Source organism: Enoplosus armatus, chromosome 22 (genome assembly GCF_043641665.1).
Source record: "Enoplosus armatus isolate fEnoArm2 chromosome 22, fEnoArm2.hap1, whole genome shotgun sequence".
NCBI classification, from domain to species: Eukaryota; Metazoa; Chordata; class Actinopteri; order Centrarchiformes; family Enoplosidae; genus Enoplosus; species Enoplosus armatus.
In genome coordinates, this window is record NC_092201.1 from 2,438,721 (window position 1) to 2,456,406 (window position 17,686).

Genomic DNA, 17,686 nt, shown 5'->3' on the forward strand with positions numbered 1-17,686 from the left:
CACCAAAATACTTCACGAGACCCTTGTAGGTTGTTACCACATAAGAATACTAATTTGTAGCTGTTAATCTTTTGTCTTAAATGCTCTCTGATGTCAAATATCTTGAAAATAACACGTCATTAATGCGATGCTGGAGGTGTAGCGTGGATTTATTTTGGATTCTGTTTCAGGAGAGAGGTTTTTAGCTGCAGACAGTCTCCCACGTTGCACAACTTTCACATTTTAAGAACATAAAGTGCTCCAAGTCTCGCAGGAACCTTCCTCACCAGGAGACGTTTCTACAGGGAAAACACTCCTTTCTGTTATTTTTCGTCTGTTTCTCACGTTTGACAAATCTTCCACACAAACCCCCCCCCCCCACATCCTAAAATTTGGATCATCGAAGACACTGAACTATGGATGTCAATGTTTTCACAACTTGGCAGGTTGATTGTCCCTCATGGATCCTTGCTGGGTTCCTTTAAAACTCCTCCAAACGCAGAAGCTTCAGCTGTGATTGACAGATGGGTCGCCGTAGCAATGGCAACCTATAGTCTCAAGATCACACTGCAGACGCAGCAATAAGCACCTGGAATAATTATGGTATCCAAATGTATAACTGTGTAATTGCTACGGCGTATGGATCGCCTGTCATGCTGTGAAAACACACCTCTGCACCTGCTTCCGGCTGTGATTTGACCTCATCTCGCTCGTCCTCACACACAAGAAAAGTTAAACTCTTGTCTGTGACAGAAGTTAGAGACTCGTGATCGACTTAACCAGGAGTTCAGTCAGCTAATAAACCCGACTGCGCTCCCTGAAGCCAACTCTCCGAGACAACCGTGAAGAGAGCATTACACATCGCTTCCCATCTTCCCCGAAACGCTTAGACGCACACACGCAAACTGAACTTATAAGCTCCGGTCCGTTTACCTTGAAAATCAATCTCTCGTAGCTTTCAAGAGAGTTTATGTGCTCTGAACCTTCTCCATCTCATTTATTTACCACTCACATAGCCTTTAAATGTCAAAGCATGTGATCGTCAGCTGCTAATAGGAAGGCGCGAGGCTCTGTTAACTACAGGAGTTCCCAAAAACACCTCACACACAAAAACGCTGCAGTCAGAAGCACAGAAAGTTTCACAAACTGATCAGTTACAAACCCCTCAGATGAACTTCTTGTTCACTGTTGCTTATTAATTAACTTTTGTCTCCACTTTGGCTCCGCGATTTTCTTTTTTATTGATTTAATTTTGATGCTCCTAAAGAATTTTGAATTTGTGTAAATCGCCTTGCCTTGATATTTGAGCCCTGTTATATTGTACATGATACACAAACACCTCATTTAAGTCTCATTTGTCAAAATGCTTAAATGTCATCAATTTGTGATCCATATTTTTGCAGTAGTGGGTACAACAGTGCAGTCCCTCATACTCATAAAATATCATGTGCACCTAAAACTAAAACAAATGCGGTCCGATTCAACAACTCAGCATTAAATCTACATTCAATATTTTGTTAAAACTGTTTTTGTGGATTCAACTTTATGCTCATTTTGGAGGTTACAGTTGAGGCTGCCGTTGAACCGTTGAGTGTTTCTCACATGTTGGCCACTTGGTATATATGGCAACGAGGGTGGACAAAATAATAGAAACACCTGTCAGTGTAACGCAGTGCAATTCAGCCTCCAAAACAATCGTAACGTTGATGAAAGTCGGATTTATTACAGGGCCGTCCAGTGAGCTCCTCCAGAGCTAAAGCACAGGTAGGCTTCACCTCTGGGACACCGATGATCCAGGTGTTTTGTAACACTGTCACACAGTCTACGTACGTCATTTACTATTTCATGTGGCGCTTTGCTTCGCGGGGATTTAACCCTTTTATTTTGCAGCGGCACCATCGCTGCGTCCTCATTGTGATTGTTTTAAAGAAAAACAAACCTATCCCAGGATGTGGACGGGTTGAGCCAGACCTTTCTCCAAAGCGTGGAGAGGGCCTGGCTATGGGGGGGCAGCTGAGGGTATACAGCAGTATATGCACGTACATATTATGAGTCTTTGCCACAGACCCTTCATGACAGAGTTGCTGACATTTTGAGACAAACACAGCTGATTTGGTGGCTTTAAGTCAGACTGACTTTGACACACGGGATCATCAACATCAAGCCCTGATTAATCTGATCTAATGTTTTCTTTCTGTATCTGCCTCCTCTCCTCACTACAGATGACAGATGTGTGTGTTCGCTATTTAAACAGACGCCGCTCTGTTTTCTCCCATGCTCTACTTAAGCGCTCGTCTACATGCGCTTGAACGCGTGTGCATTTATGTTGGAGGTGATGGTGGTGGTGGTGGTGGTGTGGGAGGGGGGGGTTGTATTTGTGCGTGCAGCGAGGGCAGAGTAATGTGCAAGTGGGCCTCCAGTGTCATGTGGGGGGAAAAGAAGAAAGGCGGAAACAGAAATCAGTGTTGATGGCGCGCTGCGCAGGCGGAGCTGAGCGCTAAATGAGTGTTTATAAAGGGAGTGAATAATGTAAAGCACAAATCAGCACAAACACAACACAATGACGCACACACACTCCTCTGCTCGCGTGTCTTTAGAGGTTCGACAGTGAATTACCTGTCTCGCTCATATCCACTTTCATTACGGCCTGACATTCAGCGGGCATGTGTGTGTGTGTGTGTGTGTGTGTGTGTGTGTGCGAGTGTGTACCTGAATGTCACAGCGTAATGAGAATGGATATGACAGTGACAGGGCCATCAACGAATGGACAGCCAGCGCTGCCTCCCCTTTTTTTCCTAGTGACATGTGGCGGGTACGTGCCGGGAAACACACACACACACACACACACACACACACACACACACACACACACACACACAATCTTGCTCTATCTAAGACAGTGGGGTGCAATAGAGCCAAGACAATAACCAAACTCTATTTACCAGACCTCATTCCCTCATACGGACCCGAAGTAATTACTTTTAAATTGCAAAACTGAGGAACATTAACAAACGGTTGCGGCAATTTAGGTCCGCCTGGGGCTAGACAGCTTGTTTTCAAATGGAAATGAAGGTATTTTGCCATTGTCCACTGCAATATCGTTGTGTTATGGTTTAAGGCTTTTTTTTTTTTTCCCTGTGTGCTTGATAAAAGCAAGGGGACACTGGCAGTGTTTACCAGGCCCATTGTGGCAGACGACTGCTCAGAGCGAGGATAATTCTAGCTTAATACTAACGCTGTCGGAGGAGAGTGTCACTCCTTCTACTCAGAGAGACAGACACGCCGCCGCCGCCGCTGCTCGGCCACATAAATCAACACAGACACTTCACTGAGATTCGCAGTGTGACAGCATAAACAGAAAACGTACACTAACAGACGGAGGGAGGAGCATGCGTTTTGCCCGTGTCAGGGTCACAGCACATTAATAGCAGCCATGATTATCATGATCAGCTGTAATGAGGGGGCTACGGGGGTGAACGCCACTCGTCTTTCTTCTTTAACACAGCCTGTTATTACCACTTTTTGTCTCTCTCTCTCTGACTCACGCACTCACGCTCGTCTTACACCATGTAATTCTCTCCCAATCACGGCCCTGTCATCCCGCCCTGTCACCGGGCCTGACAATGTTGACAAGGGCGCCCCAAAACCGTGGGGGGGTGTGGGGGGGGGGACACACAAAGGAGCTGCGGCTGGGTCCCCATTATGGCGCCGCCGGGGTCGCCGTGCAGCTGATGAGGTCTGTGACACCACCTGCCCATTGTGGCTGTTGTGTCAAAGGTGCTGCTTTTTGTTTGTCACAGTTTGGACACTTTGCCAAAGTTTGTCCTAGTTGGAAAATCTGTGACCGAAAAAGAAAATCAAGACGTCTCAGAAACTGAGTCTGTAGCTCTGCAGGTTTCTGTTGAAGATTTATTAACTGCTCACACGACATATTTGCCATCTTAGCAGCTCTGCAGAGCCTGAAACTGAGACATGAATCCTTCCTGAGATCTGAGAGAGATCTGAGTCTGACCTGCTTTTTCGGATGTTTTTGTTTTGCTTTTCAGACTAAAGCAACACATTGGCTACGCTCTTACTCACTGGGCAGAGGGAAGAGAAGTTTCTCCATAAATTACATTTGAAAATAACCAAACCTGAACTCCGCCTGACCCCGAAGCTTTACGCAACAAAATGAACCAAAGCTGGAACAGAATCCAACTTATTTCTCTGTAGCACATCACACGACTAACTTTGTAGACACTTTAAAACATATGTTACGTATGCTTTTTACTTAATGTAGTAATTCTAATACTTCTACTTCTGTCTACTCTGTACATGCAGCACTTTTTGCACTTCTCTAGTGATCCTCCTGAGGTCTGTTCTTCCATATCTAAAGCGAAGGTTTAAGAAGGAGAATGTTGTATATTATTAATAATAAATTGTCAATTTTAAACCCTGTTGAGGCAAATTTATCATTTTTAAGCTGTTTAGATAAAACTGACATGATTTGAGTGGATACTCCGATAACTGCTTTCATCAATTTCATCTTTAATTCAACAGATGTTCAACTGTTTTTATTGTAAAGCACTTTGTAACTGTGTTTTGAAAGGTGCTATATGAATACAGTTTATCATTATATTATTATATTATATTAACTGCCTGTTTCAAACAGTTCAAGTTGAAGATTTAGGGCGTCTGAGGTCAAATGATTATCGCGGTTTTATGAGGGCTTTTTCCTCTTTTCCACACGTTTTGTTGACGCTGATCTGACGTGAGATGAGCCTCAACATATTATCATCCGTTATCTTTTTGTGTATTAAAAAACACACTAAACTGCTGGAGCCTTTACGTTAACGTGACGGCATTCAAGTTGGACTCGAGCCGTGCTGGAAGTGTTTCCGGCCCGACCTAGAAAGTACAGCGTAGTACAGTAGTGATATGATACAGATACTCAAACAGCCGGCACATTTAAAGAGTGAAGTGCAAGTCTGAAAGGAGCTGAAGAGGCAGAGAAAGAGAAAGAGAGAGGAGAAGAAAGGGCAAGAGTACAGTACCTCCATAGTCTGAGACTGGTGCATGGCTTTGATTGCATTCTGTGCCATAGCTCTGGTGGAAAACGTGACAAACGCACATCCTGTAGGGAGGGGCGGGGAGGAGAGGAGGGAGGGATGGAGGGACAGTGGAAGGGAGGAGGGGGAGGGCAGAAGGGCAGGAGGAGGAGGAGGAGGAGGAGGAGGAGGGGGGGGGGGGAGACAAGAAAGAACAAAAACAAGACAAAAGGGTTGGACACATCGTTGTATTAAAAAAACCCAAACAGAGATTGATACAGAGAACAGCTCACAGGTGGACAACAGTGTTCTCAGTCGCTGTGGAAACAACAGCCGAAAAACGAAAACAGTGTCATGACAACCCCCCCCCCCCTACCCCCCCGTCCCTGACCCCGCCCCACCACCTCGCCCCATCCACAGCCACCACAGGACATCTTAGACAACCACAATCACCATCAGGGCTTTGGATTGGCTCCCTCCGCCTCCTCCTCCTCCTCCTCTTCCTCCTCGCCTCTTTCTGTCACTGTGTCTTATTCTTTCCTCTCGCTGACCGAATTAGTCATACCTGGATTCAACTGCTCTCTTCTCTCAACAATTCTACAATGTGAATCAGCCCAAATTTGCATGAAAGCGATTTGAATTCATTTGGGGCTGTATTGTGTGTCTGATTGGGCGCCCTCTTTCTCTCTTTGTCAAACAGGGGAGAGATGTGGCGGCGGCGGGGGGAATCAGTTAGAAAAATCATATTAATTCAATCCACAGAGGGACGAGGAAGAGAGAGGAAGAGAGAGGAAGAGACGAGAGGAGGTGTGGTCGACCTCCTCCGTGACTGACACTGATTTTAGCCAATCAAGACGCAGCCAGAGGCGGTTTTAAGTTTGTTATTGGTTGTTTGTGGGTAAAAGGGGGGGGGAGGAGGATGCAAGGTTTAGTTTGTCTGGCGGGTTAGGGAGTGATTAGAGGAGATAATGTGAGAAGTGCTTCAACAACCCCCCGGGCTAATAATATGCTAACAAACTCACCAAGCCATGTTAGCGCAGCCAGGCCTGAACTGATTACACACATGTTCACACACACACACACACACACACACGTTCAGGTTCGGCTGGCTGACTTGCGGCTTGGCAATAGAAGGGGGGGGGGAATATAAAAACTAAGCGAATAGCCTGGGTCATCACCATCATCATCATCATCCTCATCTGGCTGTGTGGACGGGGTGGAGAGGAAAAGCAGAGGGGAAATGCGACAGTGAGAGAGTGACAGAGGGAGGACGGATGTGTTGAGGAATAGATGCGATCATTGTCCTCCTCCACCTCTATCAAAAGCCTGCTGTTGCTGTGATAGAACGAGGCTGAGAGTGACGGATGGTCAAGTTTTCCTCCTGCTTACGTCCACGACACCGATTTTTCCCTGAAAAACAGAGGAGCATGTCTCCGTGGAGGCCGCGCATCGCGACAGTAATGATATATTCTTGTCTTTTGACCGCTCCGTCTTCCCGGCGACCTCACTGTGTACACGAGCTCAGACAGGTGAGCTTCTTTCTGACACTGTTTTCAGAAGGAGGTTGAGGTGAACGGCCTTTTAACCATCACCAGCATCTTTATCTGATCTTAAGCGAGTCGTTTTAGTTGCCTTGAAGCGTCAACAATTGTGGTTCTCAATGTTGTTTTCTCTTAACTATGACCACGACCTTTCCCAAACGCTAATGAAGTAGATTTAGTTTCCTAAACTTGTCCAGCTGTTAAGAAAGAGGTCTCAAGTCAGAAAAGCCCTCATGAAATACTTTCTAAATGTATCATGTTTCAGAAAGCCCCAATATTTTAACACGATGCAGGAAGAAGCATCTGATTTCCTTTGAACAGGTTTTGAACTCATGCTACAGCAAATATCGACAGTATTCAACCTCCTTTTGATCTTGTATGAAACGTATTTGTTCTTGCCGACTGGAACTTATAGTTTACTCGCATTTCATGTGAAACTGCCTTGCTGACTTAACATTAGAGATAAAAAGAGGACTCAAGGTTATCAGATTCTGCAGCACTGACCTAGTAAACATCCCGATGTGTCCTTTACAGTGCCGGGCCGCTGTTACTGTAGCTAGGACATTCGAAAAGGGGTCATTTTTTCAACTGATTCAGGGGACTGTCTATTTTAGACGAGCCACAATCTGTCATTTAACTGCTTCGTTTCTCGGAGGTTGCCCCATCCTCTGCAGAGAAGCACTGCCCCAGAACTGGTTCAGTTCTGGAGGGGGCTTCCATTTGGGTTAGCCCTCCAGACTGGTGCTGCTAGCGCTGTCCTGACTCTATTTATAAAACCGGTCAGCTACAACGTCATTAGTTGTCATCTAAATGGAAACTCCTGGGTTTGTCTCCAGTTGGCAGACAGAATATTTCCCCCCCAAAAAAGACATTTCTATCTTTAGCCAATTTCTGCAGCTTGATCCTGTTGAAGCTTCTAAATAAAGGACTCCTCAGCGCCTGCACACTGACTCATTAATGTCAAAGCTGTTAATGGAAAAACCCCCCCAAAAAAAAAAAACCCAACAACTTCACGAGCCACGCTTTCTGGCCGGTTGGTGCATGTCTTATTTTTCATGGCGGAGAGATGGGACGTGGCTTGAGCGCTAAAAATACCTCACGGGCCGCATTCTGTCGTCAGCGGAGAACCAAACAGTCCTTTAATGAAAGTAGGGTAGCTCCCAAGGCCCAGCCATCCACTGGTGGTGTGATCCATATTTTATTAATAGCGGGATGGCAGAGCGCTCTTCTGATTGATACCGCGGTTTAATAGGAGCTCAGCAGCGCAGCTAGGTGGGACCGAGGCCCTCTGGGACTTGCAGGCGCATAGAAATCCTTAAAGACCTATTTATTTCAAACCTGGTTAGGGTTTTTTATTTACTAGCCAGAACGAGCCGGACTAGCAGCACTTCCTCTTTGACTTGCGTCAGCCGCTAAGTGGTTTATATCAGTTCTACAGAAACGAGGAATTTGGCCATCGTATCTGAAATATTCATGAGGACAAAAGAGAACAGCTGAAAAGGGATGGAAGAAGGAATCGGGGAAGGAGGCCGGTGTGGGATGTCTGGGAAAAAGAGGACAAATTGATGCAAGAGAGGATTCTAGGACAGGGAGGGTGGTTCTGTTTGAAGAAGCAAGGGAACATGGGAGTTTGAGTAGTTTGGTTTGAGGCAATGATTGGTTCTAGATAGAGATAACCTTGAGGAGAAAGAGAGAGAAGACACATTGAGAAAATAAGACTCAAGAGTCAACGATAAAACATCCATAACGTCAACGACAACCACAGAAAAAAAAGATATACGTGACCGACAGATCCACATCGAACCTGCGTGACGATGACAATGACAGCTCGCGTGACAGGAGGAAGAGGAGGAGGAGGAGGAGGAGGACAGAGAGTTTCAGAAGCCCCTCCATCTCCTCAGCACATAGAAACCACAAAGGGGAGAGGGGAGGGGGAGGTAAGAGTATTGGGAAGATAGAAGAAAAGAGGGGGGGGGGGGTTGATGATGGAAGGGATCCCTGTGTTACTACAAGAGCTGTTTTATACATGTACAATAGCTGAGATTTGATTGATAGATGAGGAAGTATAATCATCGTGATTTGCTCTCGAAATTCTGCTTTTTAGGGCTGGAATTCAGACCACAATACAATTTTACTTATTCTTTGATCAAACACTTTTTTTTTTTTTTTTTTTTTTTAAATAGAAATATTTAATTTTAGACTTTATTTCAGGAAAGTTCTTGTACGGCTGCATGAAAAAGTTTTCCTCAAAGTGAGGTATCAAATTAAGCATTGTTTGGTAACAGCACCAATACCCAGGTGTTGTATTGGCATTTAGATGATGTAAAAACATTTTATACCTCACCATCTGACTCCATTTCTATTTGCTTACTTTACTGATCCGAAGAATGACTTTGAAAACACTGATCGAGCAATGAATCCGTCACGTTTGTTTAGTCTGTATATTTATCCAACACGTACTGTAAATGCAGCAACGTGTCTCCTGATTTGGACTGCCGGTTAGAAAACCTCAGCCTCACTGTGGAAGTATCAAAGAGCCTAGGACTGGCTTACTGTGAGGCTAAACTGGAGCGGCAGGGAAGGTGAAGGATATGAATGGAGGTTAGGAGGTCAGAGGAGGAGGAGGGAGGTGGGTGATCTGGGGCTGAGGCTGAGAGAGCGAGGGGGGGGGTGGGGAGAAAAAAAAAGAGAGAGAGGGAAAAGAGATATATAGAGCAGAAAGGAGAAGCATGTATTCACAGTGTGGCCACAACAGCCTCCAGGTGTCGCTCCAGTTCATTTGGATTTACTTCTTAACTCTTTCAAAACCTTGAAGGAAGTCTCGACTATTTTCCGAGAAGCAGCTGGTTGAACTCAGGAGCTGACACAACGGCTTCAGTAGACACATAATGGAATATAATATGTTCGGTTCGTGCATCACTCGTACTTACAGGCAACACTGAGCCGCACCACCGAGTCCTTCTGCAGGGATTTCAGGCTACAACATGCAGGAAAGACGAGTATGTGCACACTTGTGCTTTGGTTTCGTGCTGCATTATTTCTGCAATTTCTGCATTCAGTGGTTGCAGCCTTGCAGCAAATAAGTAAAGACATCACTTACGCCAAATTCAGACTATACGATATCGGCCCGACGTGACCGACGAGGGGCGCTGGGAGCGAAAATAACCATGAAGGGTTCAAGGCTGCGATTGGTCGATCCAATGTGAAGTCTGCCAGGTTTCTTGACAAAGAATATATGACTGTGATCGCCTGATCTGAAACTGGACCATCTCAAAAGACAAAAGTATTGAGCAGTCTGATCACGAGATGAAAAGGCTACTTCAGGTCAGGAAGCCGAACAGTTTAAACCGACCGTCTCCTGAAGTTTATGTCTCCTGCTGCAGGAAGACACTTATCGCCGTTTACAGTAAACAACATCTTCTTCTGACACCGACAGCTCAGGAAAAACTTCCACTAATAGACAGTGAAGAGAAAAATATAGATGAAAACTGCTGATTATGTAGCTAAACACTTCTAAGGATAAATGGTTCAACTAGAAACTTTTAAAACTCTTCAACACAGATAAATTCATTGTTATGTTTGGATACATAAATGCTAAAAACTTGTTTATCCTCCGAGACGCAGCCATTGGCTCAGAATCGCCCTCTTCAACCAGCCGACTCTCGTCACACAGTGATCCAGTAAAGACTTCCTACAGGAGTTTGAGTTTGAATCCCGACACACTGAACAGCAGCGGCTGCTGGAGGCCGTTCTGGTAATAATATTCACATGAGGAGCGTTAACGTGTGGATGGAAGTGAGCCGGAGCGACACGCACCTCTGCTGAGTCCGTCGGGCCCCCTGAGGATCCGGCACTCCTCGATCTGTCCGAACGCAGAGAACATGACCCGGATGTCGTTCTCGTTGCACTTCTTCGACACCATGCCGATGAACAACTTCCTGTCTTCCACCGCTGCAGAGCCAAGAAGAAGAAGAAGAAGAAGAAGAAGGAAACGGTGTGAATGGAGGACTTCACTTTACAGCTTTACTTTATAGAGCTAAGTATTTGTTGTGTTTCTTTTATGCGGTATTTTCTGGGAATTTTGCATTAATTTACTTACTTTTTTAAAGGAATTTTAGACATTTTGGGAAATTTGCTTATGTAGTTTCTTGCCAAGAGTTAGACGAGAAGATTGAACCACAACAAGACATAAGGTGTTAATTAGTGAGCTTTAGAGGTGCTGGTAGATGCTTTTACTTTTGTACAGATCCAGGCTAGCTGTTTCCCTCTGTTTCCAGTCTTTGTGCTATGCTACGCTAACCAGCAGCAGCTAACCATATTTACTGCACCGACAAACATGAGAGCGGTATCCATCTTCTCGTCTAACTAAGCTGGTGAGCTATTCCTTTAATTGCACATCTATCTTTAGCACAGCTTCCCATCCCACTGGATTTCAGAGTTTATGAAATATAACAACGACAATAAACTGAAAAAAATAAATAAAAGCTCGGTAAGAACAAAGGGAATGAAAAAGAAAAATTAAAAACAAAAGGGGAAAGAAAAAGACAAAATGGAACAAGACAGAACAAAACACCAACCAGAAGAAAGAGGGAAAGAACGGGAGAAAAAAGATGGGGGAGATGAACACAGACAGAGTTCATGTATTTCATCATGCCATCTGCGAGGCTCTGATCAATGTCTCATTATCACTTCAACACCGACTGCTTGCTGAGACTCTCCGACTCGTCCTCTCTCACCCTCTTCCTCCCTCCACCTCTCCTCCTCTTCCTCCTCTACCCTCCTTCCTCCTCCCTCATGGATTCCTCTCGTTCTCCTTTCGCTGACACAATCCCTCCTCCTCCGCTGCAATCTCGAGGAATGCGAGCCGGCTGCAGGTGACGGGTGTTTCAGAGTGCGAGGTTAAGTGTGAATCAGGCCGAGAGCGAAATCCTCATCGCTCGCAGAAACAATATGTGTGTGTGTGTGTTTATTTGTGTTCCCACCACATTCAATGTAATGCTAATCCAATTCATTTTTAATGAGGAAACTGTCAGCTCTTACCGCGAGGCGAAAGAGATAAGCGGTCTGTTGCACTCTGGGAAATCAATAGCGCACTTGTTTATTTTGCTGTTTGAATTGTTTGTGTGTTTAAAAAACAAACCGTCGGGATACGCTGCCAAGATAAGTGTTGTTTCAAAAAGCTTTAACTCCTTTGTACACAGCATGTGTGTGTGTGTGTGTGTGTGTGTGTGTGCATCACTCCAGAGGAAGATTACCACAAGTCTAACAGCAATGTAATTAATTTACTCTGTGTCGATAGAAAAGAAAGAGAGGAGATATCGTTACAATTGACTGTTTCTGTGTTTTCGGACGAGGCGCGCAGGCAGGCGGGCGGGCGATAAGACTCATAAAGCCGGCTCTGGGATGATCTGGAGTCAGCTTTGCATTCTGGGATAAACTGGAGCAGAATTGGCTTCACGCTGAGTTTCAACACATTAAGAGACACCAACAAAAAAACAAAAACAAACCCCCCAAAAAAAACGAAGCACAAAAGTTTAGTGAAATGAGAAACATTACCAATAATGTTATGTCTCTGTTATACTGTACATCTCTCCATCTCCTCCACTGACTAAACTAATAAACCTCGGAGCAGCCATTCGTCACTGTTACAGCGCCTCTAACACTGGGTTTATTAAAGGTCATTACCATTAAGTGGATGGATATGTTACGTATGGCCTGCTCCATATTTCACCATCCTGGCTGTGAGTAGTGGCTGCTTTATTAAGTTCCACCATCTTTACCCTGACGGTTATGTCTTATAAAGTCGTATTTCGCCATATTTCAGTGGAGCGGATGATGGCTTTTATAAGGATTTCTCCCCTGCCTTGCTGGATACTGTCATTTTATTGTATTCCCCGCAGTGGACAGTGATTTAACAGGTGGCTTATGATGCTACTCCATCGTCCGTGTGTCAGCCGGAAGGACTCCTCTGTGATGTACAGTTATGGCAAAGCCTCTGCTTTTAATATCTACACACACACACACACACACACGGGGTTCCTGTAGGTGTCAGGAAAAAAACACACCTTTAAAACTACCTGCAACTGGATTTTAATGGTCATTTCATCCAATCATGGTTTTATTCATTTTCATGTTCTGCTCAATTACTCAGCTTTAAGGGTCACTTCATCCAAATTGCAAAAACACACATTTTCTCACTTAGCCATGCAAATAATTTCAGTTTTATTTGCCAAATCTGCTGCTGAGATTATTGAGCTATATATAAGCAGTGGAAGTGGAATAATCCGCGGACTTTGCTGACATAGATTTTGAACTTTGAAATGAGGAAAGAAGCAGTCAGCGGTGAGGCCTCTGGACCTGGAAAGACACGCTGCTGTTGTGTTTTTCCAAATGTAGTTTTTTTTGGGGATCTTCATAAAGTTTGATGGGCTGCAGAATGAATTCACCTCACGCCTCATTTCAGAGGGAAAGGGTCCTGAAAACTGAAGGAACAGCCTAAACAGCCACTTTCAGGTCGTCTGAAAAGGAGAAGCCTTCATGGTGTCCACCCCATCAGATTCTGTGTAGAACAGTTAGTTTGATTTGGTTTAGTATTGACAGCAACCTGCTGGAAGAGTTTCTAACTCTTGGCCACCAAACATGGGCTTTTCATGATCACACAGCGGATAAAACCTAAACTCTGCAGAGGCAGGCGGGAAATTACATTCCGTGTTTCTGTAATTTGGGTGAATTGACCCTCGAAACTGAGTAATTGCACAGAACCTTAGAACAGACTCCAGATCAGATTCTGTTTGCATCTCCCGCTAAACTTTAATAACATCGCCTTTTAGTTTCCAGATCTACCTCGAGTAAATATCATTGAACATATTGAACCTGACAGATTATCTATCGCTGCAACAAAATTCAGACCTTGTGAAATTGTCTTCTGCGTCCCTGCTTTAACTGTTTTTCTGTCTCTTGTTATATGTAACATGCAGTAGCTATAAGTCAAAATCCTTCTACTTCCTGAGAAACAAGGATTAAGATGTTTCTAATGACTCACTCTGCACTTGAGGGTGGATAAACACATTTGATCCAATCAAACATGAAGCCTCCCACCATTTACAGCGACTACTGCTTGACTTCTTGACTTCTTTAGCTCGTGGGTTGTAGTCCTGTAGGCAGCTGTGGGGTCAAGGGTCGAAGCTGTGTGTTTTCATGCCGGTTTATTTCCAAAAGTTGTTCATTCCTCCCTCTCAGGTGAGACAGGTGTTGGTGGACGAGGGGGGGTCCCTTTACAGAAGCTAAAGATGCTTGAGTAACGTTTGCTAAACACTGCAGCAGTTTCAGGAAGTGTTTTCCAACAATGAAACTACATATTTGTGAGCCGTTTTTAAAGATGGTTCCTCCGGTCCACACCGTCCGACAGCTTCCTCGTTAGGAGGAGGAGGAAGAGGCTCGGTGTAGGAAATCAATTCAGAACTGGATCTGCGATATGTAGTTTGGAAATGGGGAGGAGAGTGCATACAGCATGTTTATATGAGTGAACAGCCACAGGGGAGGGGGGGGGGGGGGTTCACCACGAGGCCAAAACCATTCAACTTTCACTGACCTCCTTCAGAAGCACCTTAATAATTCATCACATATAGAAGTAGATTTATATATATTAGCACCCCCCCCCCATCTCTCTCTCTCTGTTCCTCTCTATGTCTCCCCCTCAAATCCCCCCCCCCCCCCCCCTCAGTCCCTCGTCCTGTATGCCAGTCAAGCAGCGAGCAAACACATGGGTGAGATAGCTATTACCAAGCAAATTCAAAAAGGCTATTGATGCATGTGTGTGTGATATTGATGCTGTCTGTCAGTCTGTGTGTGTGTGTGTGTGTGTGTGGGGCCACTCACCGTTAGATTTCTCACTGTCTGCAGGTTTCATCTGAATAGGGTGGTGCATCTGTAGAGACAGGAAAGACAAAACACATTAAAAACCGCACGTACGCTCTTTATTTCAGATTAAATCCAGATATGGTTGAATTCGTTATATGTTTCTGTGCTTGACACAAATCTGGATCATCCCTAATACACTTCAGTCCGGAAAGGTGTTGGCACAGCACCTAAAGCGGTCCGGTGCCAATTTGTTAAAAACACCGAAGGCAGAGAACAAGAGGGAGAAGACCAACAGCAAGAATAACAAGAGGAAGACCAAGACGACGAAGAATGAGGACAAACACAGTGAAAGAGAAGGAGAACAAGTGTTTCTGAATACCATGTGCTAACACCAGTTTAGCTAGATAGCTAACAACTAGCCAGCGACTGACACAAACACATGGACTCGTGTGAAGGAACTACCAGCGAGACGGACGCATTCCACTCCTTTTCACATCGGCGTAGAACACGTTTCAAACCACCTGCCTCCCGTGAACAAGGCTAGTTATGCACGGCCGCTGCTAGTCATCAAACTTTTGGTCGCTGAGGTGGTGGATGGGAAATTAACCTCTGCCTCCACCCCCAGGGTGATTTCAGCAATCCATCTCAAAGGCCCTGGTTTCGTGTTATTAACATGCAATCTGTATCTGGTCACTTGAGACCTTTGAACTTGCCGGGTGTATTTCTTCCTTAATAATGTGACCAAACTGTCCAGCTGTCGCCCGGCTGAGATTCCATCACAACGTGATCCAGACCGACCTGTTCTGCACAGCTCGCATTTATTCCTCACTCAGAGACAAGACGTCGAGATGCAGATTGCGTGTTTGGACCAGGTGTAAATGGGGTCTAACGCGTCCTTTTACATTTGTCTTTTGAGGCGCTGGATTATCTCTCTGATGTGCCCGAGAAGCAGTTTAATGGAGCTGAATGATGGGGTGTGTGTTTTTAAGGTGGTGGGTCTTCTTTTATGGAAAACAAGAAAACACTTCACAGATGAGAAGGCTTTGTCACCTCTCCCTCTCATCCTCCTTCAATCTCTCCTCCTCGGTCCCTTTTTTATTCCCTCCATCTCTCTTTCCTTTATGGGAGATTATGTGGCTGTTTGATCTGCGGAGAGACGAATGACAGTGATTCTCCAAATCTAGCCCGGTATCAATCACACTCCGAGTCAAATACCAGCCGAGAGTGTGTGTGTGTGTGCATAAGTGTGTGTGTCCGTACGAGTGTGTATGTGCCCTGTCTTACCCATAACGCCCCTGGGCTCAGTCACGCTGTGACAGAAGGCTTTGATCTTCCAATTCTATCACACACCTTTATCCCAACTCTCTCCCTCTTGCTCTCTTCCTTATCATCCTCACTCTCTGCTTTTTGTTCTGTCTCCCAGACCTGTCCCAGACACACACACACACACACACACACACACACACACACACACACACACACACACTCACACACTCACACACACACACAGTCTCTCCGTTCAACTGATTCCCTCAAAAATCAATTCAGAAAAACAAAACCATCATTGCAGCAAAGCAACTAACTGATCACAATACACCCTGAAACAAAACAAATGTCTGCACGGAGAGAAAGAAAGCTCGAAAGACTGAAAGAAAAACTACAGTGAGAAAGAAAAAGGAAGAAAGGAAAAACAAAATCTACTTCTGTGACATTTGACTTTTGATTTGTGAAGCATTTCAGTCACTCAATCTGCAAACAGTGTGAGGAAAGAAAAAAGACAAAGAGTGCCATTAGAGAGAAAATGTAAAATTATGAAGGAAGAAAAGAAAGCAAACGTAAGTTGGCTGAAAGCTTTGACTTGCTGGTTGTAAATGTACATACAGAAAAACAGAAAAGGGTAAAAAGAAGGGAAGAAACCGCAAAATTCACGATTATTCAATGCTTCATTCTTCATGCAAAAGTCTGAATATAAGGAAACAAACAAACAAACAAAATGAGAAAGCAAAAGTGAAATTCAGAGAAGTAGTTTGCAGTGCGCATGAGTCGCAAATGTCTGCATGAAGGAAGGAAGAAAGGAGGGAAAAATGAGGATATAAAGACAAGGAGAGAGACTCAAGAGAGTCAACCATCAAAACATAAAATGAGAAAGACAAAAAGAAATCGGATCAGACGGAGAAAAAAAAAAGAGGGATGGAAGGAGGGAAGAGGGTCACAGACTGTGGACAGTCAGGAATACTCGATAACCCTTCAGGCGGCAGTCTCAGTATCACTAACAGGGACGAGGAGGAGGTGTGTGTGTGTGTGTGTGTGTGTGTGTGTGTGTGTTGAAGCCACATCAAAAGAAGGAAAGTCATGTCAAAGCAAACCTGGAAGTCACATCAAGTCAGTCCTCGTTAATCCATTTCAAAGTCTGTCCTCTAAAGGCAAAGAAACAAAACAAAAAAACAAAAGCCGTGACAGCAACCGCCGTCATTCACTCCTGAAAAACACAACCAAAAGCTGCCACGTGCACACACACACACACACACACACACACACACACAGGTACAGAGACTCTGTCTGGTTTTCAGGCGTCTCCTCCTCAGGTCTGTCTACCCAGAATGCCCAGCGGGCGGCGGCGCTGTCGACATGTTTGATCTCTGCGAGCTCCCGTCGAGACCCACAACGCAAGACTCTCCTCCGCTATCCCACAATGCCACAGTGCTGTTTCTGCCTGGCAGGCCCACAGCCGCTGTCTGCCATTCATTATGCGCTCAGCGGGATCCCAGCAAAAGTACTAAGTCCTCGCTGCGCTCAGGCTCATAAAAAGCACAGAGAACCAAAAACTTCCCTACGTAAAGCCATGTGTGCAGCCGGCGCGATGCTGCGCTGGCATTTAGCTTTACAAATGTATCTGTCGAGGCGGTAGGCTGCTTAATCGACTTCCTGTTTACCTGCTACGTCCTCCACGAGAGTTCATTCTTCCTCTTGTCTCGTTTCTTCTTGAATGTTTAATTGAAGCGGTCCTCACAAGCCACTCTAAACCACGGCATAATGACGTGAAATAAACACAACGAGCAGTTAATGACACGAGTTAAAGCGAATGTAGATTCCTGATGTTTGATTATTACGTCATGAAAGTTTGTCTGAGCTTTAAGGGGCTTATTATCTGCTTGTAATGCCTCCGCAGCGCACTTGAAGTAAAGTGTCACCATTTGTTTTTAATCATTTTTAGAGCACTCGAGTTGCCTTATTACAAACTGCATAGTTCAGTTCTGATTGACTGAGTCACGCTGGGCG

The 17,686-nt window shown here is 44.9% G+C and overlaps 1 protein-coding gene across 7 annotated transcripts in view; it reads right to left on the reverse strand.

Annotated features, from left to right (window-relative positions):
* Nucleotides 1–17,686, reverse strand: part of celf2 (cugbp, Elav-like family member 2) — a 163,452-nt gene that overhangs the window by 20,640 nt on the left and 125,126 nt on the right. For all 7 annotated transcript variants that reach the window (XM_070928808.1, XM_070928809.1, XM_070928813.1 and 4 more), the window contains 3 exons: nucleotides 14,426–14,474; nucleotides 10,364–10,498; nucleotides 5,013–5,092 (listed from right to left, as the gene is read on the reverse strand). In XM_070928808.1, coding sequence (XP_070784909.1) covers nucleotides 5,013–5,092; nucleotides 10,364–10,498; nucleotides 14,426–14,474 — 264 coding nt within the window. The remainder of the gene's footprint in view (nucleotides 1–5,012; nucleotides 5,093–10,363; nucleotides 10,499–14,425; nucleotides 14,475–17,686) is intronic.